This window comes from Scyliorhinus canicula, chromosome 1, assembly GCF_902713615.1.
Source record: "Scyliorhinus canicula chromosome 1, sScyCan1.1, whole genome shotgun sequence".
NCBI lineage: Eukaryota > Metazoa > Chordata > Chondrichthyes > Carcharhiniformes > Scyliorhinidae > Scyliorhinus > Scyliorhinus canicula.
In genome coordinates, this window is record NC_052146.1 from 50348688 (window position 1) to 50367136 (window position 18449).

General features: G+C 50.6%; 1 protein-coding gene across 1 annotated transcript in view; it reads right to left on the bottom strand.

Moving 5' to 3' along the window:
- The window catches only part of tesca (tescalcin a), a 71487-nt gene that overhangs the window by 38299 nt on the left and 14739 nt on the right, over positions 1-18449 (bottom strand). Inside the window, exon 5 of the mRNA XM_038790624.1 lies at positions 4631-4692. Coding sequence (XP_038646552.1) covers positions 4631-4692 — 62 coding nt within the window. The remainder of the gene's footprint in view (positions 1-4630; positions 4693-18449) is intronic.

The window sequence follows — 18449 nt, forward strand, 5'->3', positions numbered from 1 at the left end:
TAAGTTATTTATTGCAGCATGTTGCATTCAATTATTTATCGCACTCGGTGATGAGGTAACCTTTCTCGAAAATGTTAAATTCCTATGACTGATTTCAATTCTTCTTCACATTTAAGTATTCTGAGAGAGAGAGAGCAATCACTTGACATAAAATAATTAGTATCTTCTGCCAGTGTATAACCTTACAATGATGTGTCATATAAATATGTTATAATTCAGGTCTTTGCAGTTTACAGGTAATAAATTATGAGTGCCTTAATAAAGGGCCAGAATCAAAAAGGGCCTCAGGGCAAAATAGTGGGAACAGGACAAATAATGTTAAAGATGAGCCTTAAAGCTTGGTGCCTTAATGTGTGGTGCATTTGCAATGAAGTGGATGAATACGTTGTGCAAATAGATGTAAGTGGATATGATTTGGTCGGAATTATTGAGATGTGGCTGCAGGGTGACCAGAAATGGGAACTGAACATCCATGGATATTCAAAAAGAAAATGCTGGAAAATCTCAGCAGTTCTGGCAGGATGGAAAAGAGCTAATGTTTCGGGTCCAGGTGACCCTTTGTCAAAGCTAAAGACAGAGAAAGTTGGAAATATTTATACTGTGGAGTGAGAATGAAAAATGAGTCATTGCTACAGAAACCAAGAGAAACCTGGGTGATAATGGCCACAGAAACCAAGAGGAAAGAGGGCAGTCCCCAGAGAGAACAAAATGTGTGAAAGGCCAAACTGCAGAGAAACTAACATCAGAGGGTAAGCTGTGACAGATGTAGATGTGGGAGGGGGGGGGGGGGGGGGGGGGAGAAGCAAAGGGGAGAAAGGGTAACGAAAGGTAGATAAGATGGGGGGGGGGGGGTGAATATATATAAAGAAAGACAAGAAAGAAAGAAATGGTAAAAAACAGTCAAAATGAAGTGGGATGAAAACAAATGGGTCGAGGTGGAGTGGAGCTAATCATCTGAAGTTGTTGAATTCGATGTTGAAGCCGGAAGGCTGTGGCGTGCCTAACCGGAAGATGAGATGTTGTTCCTCCAGTTTGCGTTGAGCTTCACTGGAACATTGTAGTAGGCTAAGGACAGACATGTGGGCATGGGAGCAGGGTCTTGTGTTAAAATGGCAAGCAACGGGAAGGCCAGGGTCCTGAATGCGCACAGACCAAAGGTGCCCAGTAAAGCAAACACCCAGTCTGCGTTTGGTCTCTCCGATATAGAGGAGACCACATTGGGAGCAGCAAATGCCAAAGACCAGATTGAAAGTTGTGCAAGTGAAACACTGCGTAACCTGGAATGAGTGTTTTGGGCCTGTGATGTTAAGCATGAGAGAGGTAAAGGGGCAGGTGTTATACCTTCTACAATTGCATGGGAAGGTGCCATGGTTGATGGGAGTGGTGTTGGGTATGGTGGAGGAGTGGACTAAATTATCTCGGAGGGAACAGTCTCTGCGGAATGCTGACAGAGGGAGTGAAGGGAAAGTGTGATTGGTGGTGGCATCACGCTGGAGTTAGTGAAAATGGCGGAGGATTATGCTTTGCATACAGAGGCTGCAAATCTACATGTCACAGTTTACCCTCTGATGTTAGTTTCTCTGCTGTTTGGCCTTTCACACCTTTTGTTCTCTCTGGGGACTGCCATTAGCACCCGGTTTCCCTGGATTTCTGTGGCTATGACTCATCGTTCATTCTCACTCCACAGTATAAATATTTCCCACTTTCTCTGTCTCATAGCTTTGACAAAAGGTCACCTGGACTCGAAACGTTAGCTCTTTTCTCTCCCTACAGATGCTGCCAGACCTGCTGAGATTTTCCAGCATTTTCTCTTTGGCAACTAGAGAATAGGCCATCCTAGGGTATTGTGTAATGAGAAAGGAATAATTGACAATCTAGTTGTGCGAGGACCTTTGGGGGTGAGTGGCCATAATATGATAGAATTCTTCATCAAGATGGAGAGTGATGCAATTGATTCTGAAACTAGGGTCCTGAATCTTCATAAAGTAAACTACGATGGTATAAGGCACAAGTTGGCTTTGTTGTATTAGGAAACGTTACTCAAAGGGATAATGGTAGATAGGCAATGACAAACATTCAAAGAGCGCATGGGTGAACTGCAACCACTGGCCATTCCTGTCTGGCGCAAAAGTAAAATGAAAAGGTGTCCAAACCATGTTTATGAGGGAAATTAGAGATAGTATTAGATCCAAGGAAGAAGCATACAAATTGGTCAGAATAGTCAACAGACCTGATGATTGGGAACAGTTTAGAATTTAACAAAGGAATATCAAGGGATTGAATAAGAATGGGAAAATAAAGGATGAGAATAAGCTTGCGAGGAACATAAAAACAGACAGTAAAATTTTCTATAGATATGTGAAGAGAGAAAGATTGGTGAAGACAAATGTACGTCCCTTACAGTCAGAAGCAGGGGAATTTATAATGGGGAGCATAGAAATTGCTGAGCAGCTAAATACATACTTTGGGACACAAATAACATAACAGAACTGTTGGGGAACACAGAGTTTAGTGAGAGTGAGGAATTGAAAGAAACCAGTATTAGTACTGGTATTAGGGGCTGGTTTAGCTCACCAGGCTAAATCGCTGACTTCTAAAGCAGACCAAGCAGGCCAGCAGCACGGTTCGATTCCCGTACCAGCCTCCCCGGACAGGCGCCGGAATGTGGCGACTAGGGGCTTTTCACAGTAACTTCATTGAAGCCTGCTCGTGACAATAAGCGATTTTCATTTCATTTCATAGTAAGGAGATGGTGTTGCGGAAATTAATGGTAGATAGGCAATGACAAACATTCAAAGAGCGCATGGGTGAACTGCAACAACTGGCCATTCCTGTCTGGCGCAAAAGTAAAATGAAAAGGTGTCCAAACCATGTTTATGAGGGAAATTAGAGATAGTATTAGATCCAAGGAAGAAGCATACAAATTGGTCAGAATAGTCAACAGACCTGATGATTGGGAACAGTTTAGAATTTAACAAAGGAATATCGGAAATTAATGGGATTGAAGGCCGATAATCCCCAGGGACAGATAATTGACATCCCAGAGTACTTAAGAAAGCGACCCTAGAAATATTGAATGCATTGTTGGTCATCTTCCAAGAGTCTATAGACTCTGGAACAGTTCCTGCAGGTGGGAGGGTAGCTAATGTAATCCCACTATTTAAAAAGGGAGGTAGAGAGAAAACGGAATTATAGACTAGTCAGCCTAACACCAGTAGAGGGAAAATTCTAGAATCCTGATTTAATAGCAGAGCACTTGGAAAATAATGGCAGAATCTGACAGAGCAACATGAATTCACAAAATGGAATCATGCTTGACAAATCTACTGGAATTCTTTGAGGATGTAACTAGTAGAGTTGATGAGGGGGAGCCAGTGGATGTGGTATGTTTGGACTTTCAGAAGGCTTTTAACAAAGTCCCACATAAGAGATTAGTGCGTAAAATTAAAGCGCATGGGATAGTGTATTGAGATGGACTGAAAACTGATTGGCAGACAGGAAACAAAGAGTAGGAATTAATGGGTCTTTTTCCAAATTGCAGGCAGTGATGAGTGGGATTGGTCCTGGGACCCCAGCTATTCACAATATATATTAATGATTTAGATGAGGGAACTAAATGTAATGTCTCCGAGCTTACAGATGACACAAAGTTGGGTGGGACGGTGATTTGTGAGGAGGATGCAGAGATGCAGTATAATGTGGATAAATGTGGAGTCATCCACTTTGGTAGAAAAACAGAACAGCAGATTATCTGAATGGCAATAGATTGAGAGAGAGGAATGTGCAGTGAAACTTGGGTGTCCTTGTACACAAGTTGCTGAAGGTAAGCATGCAGCTGCAGCAGGCGGGAAAGAACGCAAATGGTATGTTGACTTTCATTGCGATTGGATTCGAGTACAGGAGCAAGGATGTCTTGCTGCAATTATACAGAGCCTTGGTGAGACCACACCCCTGTGTGCAGTTTTGGTCTCCTTATCTGAGGAAGGATGTTCTTGCTGTAGGGAGAGTGCAGTGAAGTTTTACCTGACTGATTCCTGGATTGGTAGGACTGATCAATGAGGAGAGATTGAGTCTGTTAGGATTATTCTCTGGAGTTCAGAAGATTGAGGGATGTTCTCATAGAAATCTATAAAACGCTAACAGGACTAGACAAGGTAGATACAGGAAGGATCTTTCCGATGATGGAGGAGTCCAGACTAGGGATCACAGTCTGAGGATATGGGTAGACATTGAGGACAGAGGTGAGAAATTTCTTCACCCAGAAATTGGTGAGCTTGTGGAATTTGCTACCACAGAAAGTAGTTGAGGCCAAAACACGGTTTCCAAGAAGGAGTTTGATTTATTTCTTGGGGTGAAAGGGATCAAAGGATACGGGGGGAGGTGGGAACAGGCTATTGAATTTGACAATAAGCCATGGTCATATTGAATGGTAGAGCAGGCTTGAAGGGCCGAATGGCTTTTTCTCCTATTTTCTATGCTTTTATGCTTAATTGACTAGTCTTTTGTGCTTAGCAGTTAGCTGCCTATCTTTTCAGACATCCTGAATTACATACAACTGGTAGAAATTATATGGCATCAAGTGCCATAACATTTAAATGCTTTCAATTTAAGATGCAAGTCTAAGAGATACCTCTCTTAATTCTTCCAAGGTGATTTTTCCATCTCCATTAATATCATACATGCGAAATAAAACTAGAAGAAATAGGAAATACTTTAAATTAGTGCAGAAAACCTTTACATTACCCAACATTGAGAAACCCAATAAATGTGCTCAGAAAACGTGTTAGTTATACAGTGATATTAATTTACACACAACACAATGTCATTAAAAACAAGTAATGGTATTAAATTGGGAACACTTTCAGTGTGCTCTTGGTCTTAGCAGCTGATAAACAGAAAATTTTACGCATAATTCTTTGTTTCTGGAAATAACATCACTGTTCAATGCGATGAAATCAAGACATTGCTCTGTTTTAATCTCTGGTGTGCATTTTAGCAGCTCCAAGAGTGTGAAAGGGTGGAAAGGAGTTGTGATGTTCCCCAACAGATGGCAGTGATGGACAAAAACAAACTTCGACTGAGGGGCTGGACTCTCCGTTTGGGAGAGTAAGTCCCCACGCCGCCGTGAAAACGGTGGTGTTTTATGCCAGGAAAACTGGCTCACAACGGCCACCGTACCCTGCTCCGGGCGGGGGAGAGGCGGCTAGCAGGAAGGCAGCATAGAGCTCCCAGATCTAGCTGCCGATACAGCCGGAACATTGCCGGGTCTGTGGACCCGCATCCGCATGGCGCCAGCCTGCGGCAGCCGCGCCGTGATTCATGGCGGACGCAACCTGCAGCCTGCAAAAATAGTTGCCCCCTTCGGCAGGCTCACTTGCCCCGGACCACCCCCCCCCCCCCCCCCCCCCCCCCGCCTGTGGATTGGCCCTCCCCCAACTGTGGCGGTGCTGGACTGAGTCCGCAGCCACCACGCTGAGTTCACTACGGGTGAGACCATGAGTGTCCACGCCGTTGGGGACTCAGCCGGTCGGGGACGGAGCATCATGGGACAGGCCTCAGGCAATGTCCTGAGGCCGTGGATACGGCATGCGGCATGCTCCTAGAATCCGCCGCTTTTCATGGGATGGAGCATCGCAAAAGTGGCGCCGCCCCCGGTTTGGTTGTCATCAGGGATTCTCCGCCCGGTCGCCGAACGCGATTTCGGTGTCGGGGATCGGAGAATCCAGCCCGAGAACTTGGAAATTCCTCCACACAATATTGAAGCATTTTCACAACAGTGTATTGAAAATGTCCATGTGAACTCGCGCCTGAATGTAATTCATGTCTACTTTCTGACCGAGGGTATTATGGGTGATGTAAGAGGTAATTGATATGTTGGACCAGTATTAACGAGTGTCTGAAATTTCGCTACTTGTGATTTATATTTCATCTATGTCGTGCCACATTGAAAGTCTTGCTGCTGCATGAAATTTCTATACTCGTTACTGATGTGTTATGTGTGTTGGTCTATCATTGACTGCAACTGGAAGCAGTAAAACGAGAAACAGGCTTCCGACACAGGACATGGTCCAACACTGTTTTATTGAACCTGCTGATTGCTGTACATAATCTGCTGAGGGTTGACACTCAATTAATCTAACTGATAACCTCCTACTGGCTTGACCAGACTAGCTCTCTACCACATGGTTATGATGTTCATTGTGCACTGTAACTATCTCCTGAGCCGTGTCCTCTGAGAGAGGGAGAGCCTTAATACCCTGTGGGCTTTATAGTGGTGGTGTCCTGTCTGGTGATTGGTTGTTCTGTGTCGTGTGTGTTCATTGGTTATCCTGTGTGTCAATCACTGCCTGTCTGCATCTCATGATATACATGAGTGAATATTATGACATCTCCCCCTTTTAAAATAAAATTTGGAACATGGCTGTATATGCATGCATAACTATGTACAAGTGGGGAATGAATGAACATATGTACATGGGAAGGTACCTATCGTGCAGATACAGAGTAAACTGAACAAAATTTACAAGATTTAAGTCTATAGATTCAGTCTTTGTGGTGGGCGACGAATTCTTGTTGATCGCCGCAGAGGTGGAGGGGGGGAAGCCGACACCTGGACAGGTGGGATGGCTGCCATCTCGATGGCCTTGTGGACAGGCGGGATAGCTGCCATCTCGGTGGCCTTGTGGACAGGTGGGATCGCTGCCAGATCGGTGGCCTTGAGGTGCAAGACGTCCGGAGGAGGCATGATGACATGCGGTGAAGTGCGGTTGGGTGATGAGCAGGGAACTTTACACAGCGCCCTCCTGTTGCGCTGTAAAATAGAGCCATCAGCCATTTGGACAACGGAAGACCCGGGAGCAGCCTGTCTGATGACAACAGTTGGGGCTGACCAACCTTCCTCAGGCAGCTGAACGCGAACAACATCGTCTGGAGCCAGTGCAGGCAGATCCGTGACATGAGCATCATACGTGATATTTTGCTGGTCCCTGAATCGCTGCACCTTCTGCAGCACCGTGAGGTGGTCAAGGTCTAGAACATGGATGGCTGGAACAGTCGCCTTCAGGTTGCGGTTCATGAGCAACTGCGCCGGAGACAAACCAGTCGACAGAGGGGTTGCCCTGTATGCCAATAACGCCAGGTTGAAATCGGAGGCTGAGTCTGCAGCCTTGCACAGCAACCGCTTGACAATATGGACCCCTTTCTTGGCCTTCCCGTTTGATTTCGGGTAATGGGGACTGGATGTGATATGGCTAATGTGGTAGGATTGTGCAAAGTTGGACCACTCTTGGCTGTAGAAACATGGACCGTTGTCACTCATTACCGTGAGTGGTATCCCATTCCTGGCAAACGTCTCTTTGCAGACTTTGATGACAGACTTGGACGTGAGGTCCGACAGTTTCACCACTTCCGGGTAGCTGGAGAAGTAGTCGACCAGGAGCACGTAATCACGCCCATTGGCGTGAAAGAGGTCTGTTCCCACCTTGGACCACGGAGAGGTCACGATCTTGTGCTGTTGCAGCGTTTCCTTGGGCTGAACTGGTTGAAACTTCTGGCATGTTGTGCAGTTGAGGACTGTGTTGGCAATGTCCTGGCTGATGCCAGGCCAGTAAACTGCCTGCCGAGCTCTGCGTCGACATTTCTCGACCCCCAAGTGACCCTCATGGATCTGTCTGAGCACCATGTTTTGCATACTTTGGGGAATGACGATTCTATCTAGTTTAAGAAAGATCCCCTCAACAACCGTCAGCCCGTCCTTAACGTTGAAGAACTGGGGGCACTGCCCCTTTTGCCAGCCATGGGTTAGGTGCTTCATCACGCGCTGCAGTAGGGGATCTTTGGCAGTTTCTTCGCATATTTGTATAACTCGTTCATCAGCGGCTGGGAGGTTGCTGGCACACAACTGCACCTGTGCTTCAATGTGGCGGATTAAGTCGCCCTGTTCACACGGCGTGGTGATGGATCGGGATAGGGCATCCGCGACGATCAGCTCCTTAACCGGTGTGTAGACAAGTTCGAAGTCATATCGGCGGAGACGAAGAAGAATTCGCTGCAGCCGAGTTGTCATGTCATTTAATTCCTTTTGGATTATGTGGACTAAAGGCCTGTGGTCTGTTTCCACTGTGAACTTTGGTAGGTCGTATACGTAGTCATGAAACTTGACTATTCCTGTCAGGAGACCCAAGCACTCCTTTTTGATCTGGGCATACTGTTGTTCGGTCAGAGTCATGGCCCTGGAGGTGTATGCCACTGGAGCCCAGGACAAGGAGTCGTCTCGCTGGAGGAGCACCACCCCAATGCCGTCCTGGCTTGCATCTGTGGATATCTTGGTATCCTTGGTTGGGTCAAAGAATGTCAGTACTGGGGCTGTGGTGAGCTTCACCTTCAGCTCAAGCCACTCTGCTTGATGTGCGGGAAGCCATTGGAACACTGTCGACTTTTTTACGAGATGCCGGAGGGCTGTGGTATGGGATGCCATGTTGGGAATGAATTTCCCAAGAAAATTCACCATCCCGAGGAAACGGAGGACTGCCTTTTTGTCCTCTGGGGTCTTCATGGCATTGATTGCCAGCACCTTGTCAGCGTCAGGTTGCACACCCTGCTGTGAAATGTGGTCACCCAGAAACTTGATAGTGGACCTACCAAATGAGCATTTGGCCCTGTTGAGCTGGAGGCCGTTTTCATGAATCCTCTGGAAAACTTGTTTGAGGCGAGCGATGTGATCCTCAGTCGTCGTGGACCAGATGTTCACATTGTCCACATAGACTCGCACCCCCTCGATGCCCTCCATCATTTGCTCCGTTATGCGATGAAATACTTCGGAAGCTGATATGATACCAAAAGGCATGCGGTTGTAGCAATACCTGCCGAACGGAGTGTTCAACGTGCACAGCTTCCGACTGGACTCGTCCAACTGTATCTGCCAGAACCCCACGGGAGGCGTCCAGCTTGGTAAAGAATTTGGCATGAGCCATCTCACAGGTTAACTCTTCATGCTTTGGGATCGGGTAGTGCTCGCCCATGATGTTGCGATTCAGGTCTTTGGGATCAATGCAAATGCGGAGTTCACCAGAGGGCTTCTTGACGCAGACCATAGAGCTGACCTAGTCTGCTGGTTCCGTGACCTTTGAGATGATACCCTGGTCATGGATCTCTCGTAGCTACGTTTTCAGACGATCCTTGAGAGGAGCCGGCACCCGGCGTGGTGCATGGATGACTGGGATGGCATTCGGTTTGAGCAATATCTTATAACGATATGGGAGCATGCCCATTCCATCAAACACGTTGTGATATTGCGTGAGAATGTCGTCTATCTCAGCTTGGAGATTTACATTGGGCGAGGCAGTCGCCGGTGTCGAGGACATGGCATGGACGCACTGGGCCAGATTTAGAAGTTTGCATGCGCGAGCACCGAGTAGGGATGCCTTGTCAGCCCAGACGATCTCGAATCGTAACGTCACTTTGATTGCCTTGTGAGATACACCTAGCTGACACGATCCAATGGCAGCTATGGCATTGCCATTGTAGTCCAGGGCCTGCAGGCCGGTGGAAGAATGCTAGGTTGGTCTCGGATTCTGTCGAGGTCCGACTGTGATATGAGGTTTGTAGATGCGCCAGTGTCCAATTTAAATTGGATGCGAGACTGGTTAACCGTGACGACAGCACACCACTCGTTGTCAGGATCCACAGTGAGGATTGAAAGGCGGTTTGCAGGCATGGTGGAAGCCAACTCGTGTGTGGTGATTATGCCCACCCTGTATGGAGACTCGAGGCAGCCAGCAATGGGGTCCGTTGGGCTGTCGGGATCCGAATCCTGCATGCCTTGTTGTAGGCAGCGGACACGTCTGCGCTGTAGCTGGGATCGCTGGCTGTTGGTCGGTGGAGCGGACCTGCATACGGCCGCGTAATGCCCAGGGTTTCCACACTGTAGAGATCGCCTTCCTTTGGCTGGACATTGCCGCTTTAAATGGGCGGAGCCACAATTTGGACACGTCATGATGCTGACGTCAGTGCATTCTGTGCGCCACCACGCGTGCGCAGTGCGGTCGGCCAACGTTCGCACATGCGCTTTGGGGTCTTCGGCCTCGTCGTCCACCTGGTCGTGGCACGCATGCGTAGGGACCCGGGGAAAGCGTGCAAAACGGCCACTCTCCTCGATGCTCAGGCCTTGCATATTTGCGATGGCCTGCACCCTTTCTGCCTCGTGGGAGGCTAGTTTTGCATTTTCTGCCGCCCTGATGCAGGAGTAACGATTCCTGGCATGCTCATGGACAACGCACGTTTCGATGGCGACGGCGCGGGTCCACTGTTTGATTTTGAGGAGCTGTTCTCGCAGGGATTCAGACTGGACCCCGAAAACGATCTGATCCCGGATCATGGAATCAGCCGTCGAGTCATAGTTACATGACTGCACTAGGATGCGGAGATGGGTCAAGAAGGACTGAAAAGGTTCATCCTTACGCTGAAGCCTCTGCTGGAAGATGTACCGTTCAAAGCTCTCATTCACCTCAATGTTGCAGTGGTTGTCGAATTTCAGCAGAACCGTCTTGAACTTTGTCTTGTCTTTGCCATCAGCAAACGTGAGCGAGTTATAGATGTAGATGGCGTGATCCCCCGCAGTTGACAGGAACAGCGCGATCTTTCGGGCATCCGATGCTGCCTCGAGGTCGGAGGCCTCGATATGTAGGAGGAACTTCTGTTTGAAGACTTTCCAGTTGGCGCTGAGGTTTCCGGAGATCCGGAGTTGCGGAGGAGGTTGGATCTTTCCATGGTGCTGGATAGCTGCGTGCTGGTCATTGCAGATTCACTCGAGGTAGGTTTGTTAGAGTTAATATCTACCTGGTACCATGTGTTATCTGTGTTGGTCTAACATCGACTGCAACTAGATGCAGTAAAACGAGAAACAGGCTTCCGACACAGGAGATTGTCCAACACTGTTTTATTGAACCTGCTGGTTGCTGTACATAATCTGTTGTGGGTTGACACTCTATTAACCTAACCGATAACCTCCTACTGGCTTGACCAGACTAGCTCTCTACCACATGGTGATGATGTTCATTGGCCTGTGCACTGTGACTATCTCCCTAGTCGTGTCCTGTGAGAGAGGGAGAGCCTTAATGCCCAGTGGGCTTTATAGTGGTGGTGTCCTGTCTGGTGATTGGTTGTTCTGTGTCGTGTGTGTTCATTGGTTATCCTATGTGTCAATCACTGCCTGTCGGCATCTCATGATATACATGAGTGGATATTATGACAGTTACCAACAATGGAAATAAACTAAGCTCAGGTTTAAAATAAATGTTATTCCATTTTTAAACTTGCAAAGCCAACATGCAGAGTGGACGCCGCAAGCCCTTATTCCAACTCCGTGCTTGCTCCAAAAAAACAATTCAAACTCAAATTCAAATTGAATCCAGTTCATGGTGCCCACAAGAAAGACAGACAAGACCCAAGCTAACAAGAACAGGCATTACACCTGACGTCTGGCCTGATGTTAGATAAAAGGCCGAAGATCAGATATTCAACAGTAAAAGCCAATGATGAAAGAGATTAAATAGATTGAGCAGGGGTATCCACTCAGTTAAGGTTAAACAGAATCCATTCAGGTCATATTAATGAAGACCAGCATTTATAGGATATCTTTCACAACCTAAGCATGTCTCATAGTGTTTTACAGCCAATATCGATGGGCACGATTCAGCGACCTCGTTGCGCCCGGCTCATGGGTCGCTCGAGAGCCTCAAATCGGGCTCAGCGCCGGGCCAATTGCGAGTCAGTGACTCGCTGTGCCCTGTGCGATCTGGATCTCACCCTCGCTGGGAGTCATCCAGATCTGAATATTCAAATGAGCCTAACGCTGGTTTCACCCGGCGCGAGGACTCAACTGGGCAGTGTTTAGTACTGGTCTACACAGGGCAGCACGGTGGCCTAGTGGTTAGCACAACCGCCTCATGGTGCTGAGGTCCCAGGTTCGATCCCGGCTCTGGGTCACTGTCCGTGTGGAGTTTGCACATTCTCCCCGTGTCTGCGTGGGTTTCGCCCCCACAACCCAAAAATGTGCAGAGTAGGTGGATTGGCCACACTAAATCGCCCCTTAATTGGAAAAAATAATTGGCTAATCTAAATTAAAAAAATATATATTTTTTTTAAAAAGTACTGGTCTACACAAAGGTGGACTAGGCTATTGGCACCTGGGGGGGGGGGGGGGGGGGGGGGAGAGGGAGTCGGGGGGGGAGTCGTCGGGGGGGGGGGAGTGTCCTGGGCCTCTGGAGGCCATTGGGTGGTCGGGGACAGGGCAAGGTGGTGCCCTGGCACTCCTCCTGGCACCTGAACACTCTGACACTGTCAGTCTGGCACCCTGGCACATCATCCTGGCACTGCCAGGGTGCCCAGGTGGCAGGTTGGCACTGCCAGGGTTTGGGCCCGGGGTGCCTTTCCAAATAAAGGGTGTGTGGGGGGGGTTCCTGGGGGCCTCCCCCAGGTTGGGGGGGGGGGTGTTCCTTGGGGCCTCCCTCACGTTGGGGGGTGTGTGGGGGGGGGGGTGTTCCTTGGGGCCTCCCCAGGTTGAGGGGGGGGGTTCCTTGGGGCCTCCCTCAGGTTGGGGGGGGGGGTTCCTTGGGGCCTCCCTCAGGTTGGGGGGGGGGTTCCTTGGGGCCTCCCTCAGGTTGGGGGGGGGGGGGGTTCCTTGGGGCCTTCCTCAGGTTGGGGGGGGGGGGTCATTGGCTTTTACTAAAGCTAGCAAGGTGGTGGAAAAATAAACTGCCCCCTACTCATTAACTTTGGACATGGACTGTGTCTCTAGCTATATAAAACTGCAGCTGTTGTGCACTTTGTCTTTGGTACTCAAGCTATGCAAACACTTTTAAAATGCAACCCCCATTTTGCTTTCTGTGCTATGACATGTTTAATGAAGAATTGTGGCACCATTGTCCATTTCTGGAAGGGAACAGAGAAATTGGGGGTCAAAGGAAGGAGGTGTAGAGTTAGTGGATGTTCTTCCGAGAATCCTTAAATTCAGAAAAGGCCCAGAGGATTGGAAAATTGATAATGTAACACCATTATTCAGAAAGGGAGGGAGACAACAAACAGTAACTATGGGCCAGTTAGTTTAACATCTGTCATTGGGAAAATGTTGAGTCCATTTTAAAGGATGTAATAGCAGAGCATTTAGAACTCCATCATATAGTCAAGCAGAGTCAGCATGGCTTAATGAAGGGGAAATCATGCCTGACAAAAATCTGTGAGATGGTAATGAACGGACAGATAATGGGGAACCAATAGATGTAATGTACTTGGATTTCCAAAAACATTCAGTAAGGTACCGCACAAAAGGCTACTCGATAAGATAAGAGTTCATGGTGTTAGGATTAGTACATTAGCATGGATAGAGGATTGGCTAACTAATAGAAGACAGAGAGTTGATAAGAGATGCATTTTCAGGTTGGCAACCTGTAACTAACAGTGCCACAGGAATCATATTAATGATTTGGACAAGGGAAGTGAATATACTATTGCCAAGTTTACGCTTGACACAAAGATAGGTGGGAAGGCAAGTGGTGAGGATGACACAAAAATAATTTCCATGGGTATATAGGCAGGTTAAGTGAGTGGACAAAATCTTGGCAGACAGGTTCATAAGATATAGGAGCATAATTGGACCATTTGGCCCATTGAGTCTGCTCTGCCATTCAATCATAGCTGATCTCATTCTGGCCTTAACTCCACCGGCCTGACCATTCTCCATAACCCTTCAACCCCATACCGATTAAAACTCTGTCTAACTCGTCCTTAAATTTACTCACTGTCCCAGCATCCACCGCCCTAGAGGGTAATGAATTCCACAGATTCGCAAACCTTTGGGAGAAGTAACTTCTCCTCAACTCTGTTTTAATTTGTTACCTCTTATCCTAAGACAATGACATCTCGTTCTAGAATGCCCCACACGAGGAAGCATCGGCTCCACGTAGCTTTATCCATACCTTTTATCATCTTGTATACCTCTATTTGATCTCCCCTCAGATCAGAGAACAAAGTAAAGTGCAGCACAGGAACAGGCCCTTCAGTCCTCCAAGCCTGTTCCCGTCAAACCTAAAACCTTCTACACTTCCAAGATCTGTATCCCTCTATTCCCATCCTATTTGTGTATGTGTGAAGACATCCCTTAAGCATCGATATCGTACCTGTTTCCACCACCTCCTCCGACAGCCACCACTACCCTCTGTGAAAAAATATTCCCTTGCACATCTCCTCGAAACCTTGCTCCTCACACCTTAAGCCTATAATGTAGGAAAATGTTAAGTTATGCACTTTGGTAGGAAGAATAAAAGAGCTGAATATTATTTAAATAGAGAAATGCTGCAGAAAGCTGCAGCACAGAGGGATTTGGGGGTCCTCATGCATAAAACCCAAAAAGCTAGCATGCAAGTTCAGCAGGCAAATCAGAGGGCAAATGGAATGTTGGCCTTTATTTCAAAGGGAATGGAGTATTAAAATAGTAAAGTCCTGCTAAAACTATACAAGGCACAAGTTCGACCATACCTGGAATGCTGTGAACCGTTTCACTTCCCATATCAAAGGAAAGATATGCTGGCTTTGGAGGTTGTCTAGAAAAGGTTCACAAGGTTGTTCCTGGGTATGGAAGGATTTTCTTATGAGGAGAGGTTGAGTAGATTGGGCCTGTACTCATTGGTGTTTGGAAAATGAGAGCTGACCCTATTGAGGCATATAGGATTCTCAGGGGGGCTTGGCAGGGTCGATGCTGATCGGATGTTTTTCCCTGCTAGAAGATTCTAGGACCAGAGGACATAATCTCAGGCATTCATGAAGGGGAAATCATGCCTGACAAAAATCTGGACACCCATTTAAGACAGAGATGAGTAGATTTTTTTTTCTCTCTGGAGGGTAGTGAATCTGTGGAATTCTTTACTGCAGAGGATTGTAGAGGCTGGGTTGTAAGGTATGTTCAGGGCTGAGTGGACAGATTTTTAATCAGTAAAAGAATCAAGGGTTATTGGGATAAGGTGGAAAGTGGAGTTGACGATTAGATCAGCGGTGATCTAATTGAATAGCGTAGCAGATTCGATGGGTCGATTGGCCTACTTCTGCTCCTACATCTTCTGGTCCTATTATAGCGGGGAGGAGACTGTGGGGGGGAGGGGAGAAGGGGGGCAGAGGGGAGACTGGGGTGGGGCGGAGGGGAGACCGGGGGGGGGGCAGAGGGGAGAAGGGGGGGCAGAGGGGAAAAGGGGGGCAGAGGGGAGACTGGGGTGGGGTGGAGGGGAGACCGGGGTGGGGCGGAGGGGAGACTGGGGGAGTGAAACGGTAGGAGTGGCAGAGGGGAGTCTGGGAGGGGTGGAGGGGAGTCTGGGGGGTGGAGGGGAGACTTGGGGGCGGAGGGGAGACTGGGGGGGGGGGTGGAGGGGAGACTGGAGGAGTGGGGGGGGTGAAACGGTAGGAGTGGCAGAGGGGAGTCTGGGAGGGGTGGAGGGGAGACTGAGGGGCGGAGGGAGAGACTGTGGGGGGCGGAGAAGAGACTGGAGAGCGGAAGGAGACTGGGGGGTCGGAGGGGAGACTGGGGGTTGGAGGGGAGACTGGGGGTTGGAGGGGAGACTGGGGGTTGGAGGGGAGACTGGGGGGTCGGAGGGGAGACTGGGGGTAGGAGGGGAGACTGGGGGTTGGAGGGGAGACTGGGGGGTCGGAGGGGAGACTGGGGGGTCGGAGGGGAGACTGGGGGGTCGGAGGGGAGACTGGGGGGTCGGAGGGGAGACTGGGGGGTCGGAGGGAGACTGGGGGGTCGGAGGGGAGACTGGGGGGTCGGAGGGGAGACTGGGGGGTCGGAGGGGAGACTGGGAGGTGGAGGGGAGGCTGGGGGGTGGAGGGGAGGCTGGGGGTTGGAGGGGAGGCTGGGGGTTGGAGGGGAGGCTGGGGGTTGGAGGGGAGACTGGGGGTTGGAGGGGAGACTGGGGGTGGGAGGGGAGACTGGGGGGTCGGAGGGGAGACTGGGGGGTCGGAGGGGAGACTGGGGGGTCGGAGGGGAGACTGGGGGGTCGGAGGGGAGACTGGGGGGGTGGAGGGGAGACTGGGGGGTGGAGGGGAGACTGGGGGGTGGAGGGGAGACTGGGGGTGGAGGGGAGACTTGGGGGTGGAGGGGAGACTGGGGGGGTGGAGGGGAGACTGGGGGGTGGAGGGGAGACTGGGGGGTGGAGGGGAGACTGGGGGGTGGAGGGGAGACTGGGGGGTGGAGGGGAGACTGGGGGGTGGAGGGGAGACTGGGGGGTGGAGGGGAGACTGGGGGGTGGAGGGGAGACTGGGGGGTGGAGGGGAGACTGGGGGGTCGGAGGGGAGACTGGGGGTTGGAGGGGAGACTGGGGGTTGGAGGGGAGACTGGGTGTTGGAGGGGAGACTTGGGGGGTGGAGGGGAGACTGGGGGTTGGAGGGGAGGCTGTGGGGTGAAGGGTAGACTGTGGGGTGGAGGGTAGACTGTGGGCAGAGAGGAGACTGGGAGGCAGAGGGGAGACTGAGGGCAGAGGGGAGCAGAGAGACGGAGGGGTAGTGTAGTCAGAGAAATTGGGGGGGTCAGAGTCAGAGAGACTGGGGGGGGGGTCAGAAACGGGACACTGGGGGGATCAGAGAGACTGGGGGGGGGTCAGAAACGGGGACACTGGGGGGGGTCAGAAACGGGGACACTGGGGGGATCAGAAAGACTGGGGGGGTCAGAAAAAGGGACACTGGGGGGGTCAGAGAGACTGGGGGGGATCAGAGAGACTGGGGGGGATTAGAGAGATTGGGGGGATCAGAGAGACTGGGGGGGGGTCAGAAACGGGGACACTGGGGGGATCAGAGAGACTGGGGGGGGGGGTCAGAAACGGGGACACTGGGGGGATCAGAGTCAGAGAGACTGGGGGGTCAGAACGGGGACACTGGGGGGGGGTCAGAGAGACTGGGGGGGGTCAGAAACGGGGACACTGGGGGGGGTCAGAGAGACTGGGGGGGTCAGAAACGGGGACACTGGGGGGGGGGGGGGTCAGAAACGGGGACACTGGGGGGGGTCAGAAACGGGGACACTGGGGGGGGTCAGAAACGGGGACACTGGGGGGATCAGAGTCAGAGAGACTGGGGGGGGTCAGAAACGGGGACACTGGGGGGGAGTCAGAAACGGGGACACTGGGGGGGGTCAGAAACAGGGACACTGGGGGGGGTCAGAAACGGGGACACTGGGGGGGTCAGAAACGGGGACACTGGGGGGGGTCAGAAACGGGGACACTGGGGGGGATCAGAGAGACTGGGGGGGTCAGAAACGGGGACACTGGGGGATCAGAGAGACTGGGGGGGATCAGAAACGGGGACACTGGGGGGGGTCAGAGAGACTGGGGGGGTCAGAAACGGGGACACTGGGGGGATCAGAGTCAGAGAGACTGGGGGGGGGTCAGAAACAGGGACACTGGGGGGGGTCAGAAACGGGGACTCTGGGGGGGGGTCAGAGAGACTGGGGGGGTCAGAAACGGGGACACTGGGGGATCAGAGTCAGAGAGACTGGGGGGGGTCAGAAACAGGGACACTGGGGGGGGGTCAGAAACGGGGACACTGGGGGGGGGTCAGAAACGGGGACACTGGGGGGATCAGAGTCAGAGAGACTGGGGGGGGTCAGAGAGACTGGGGGGGGTCAGAAACGGGGACACTGGGGGGGGGTCAGAAACGGGGACACTGGGGGGATCAGAGAGACTGGGGGGGGTCAGAAACGGGGACACTGGGGGGATCAGAGAGACTGGGGGGGGGGGGTCAGAAACGGGGACACGAGGGGGATCAGAGAGACTGGGGGGGGTCAGAGTCAGAGAGACGGGGGTGTCAGAGTCAGAGAGACTGGGGGGGTCAGAAACGGGGACACTGGGGGGATCAGAGTCAGAGAGACTGAAGAGAGGCTGGATAGGCTTGGGTTGTTTTGACTGGAGCAGGGAAGACAGGGGCGACCATATCAAGGTGTACAAGATTATGAGGGGCATGGACAGGGTGGATAGGGAGCAGCTGTTCCCCATAGTTTCAGGGTCAGTCACGAATGGACACAAGTTCAAGGTGAGGGCGCAGGAGGTTGAGAGAGGATTTGAGGAAAAGTCTTTTAACTCAGAGGGTGTTGAGGGTCTGGAATGCATTGCTTTGGAGGGTGGTTGAGGCAGGTTGCCTCACCTCCTTTAAAAAGTACCTGGATTAGCACTTGGCACGTCTTAACATGCAAGGCTATGAGCCAAGTGCTGGCAAATGGGATTAGGTAGGCAGGTTGGGTGTTTTTCATGTGACGGTGCAGACTCGATGGGTTGAATGGCCTCTTCTGCACTGTGATTTTGTGAAATGGAGGCTGGCTGTTTCCAATGGGTCCATAGATAATAGGTTCAATGCTAATAATTTGAAAGAGAGGGCAGGAAAAGCTTCTTGACTCAGAATGGAATTCACTTCAACATTTA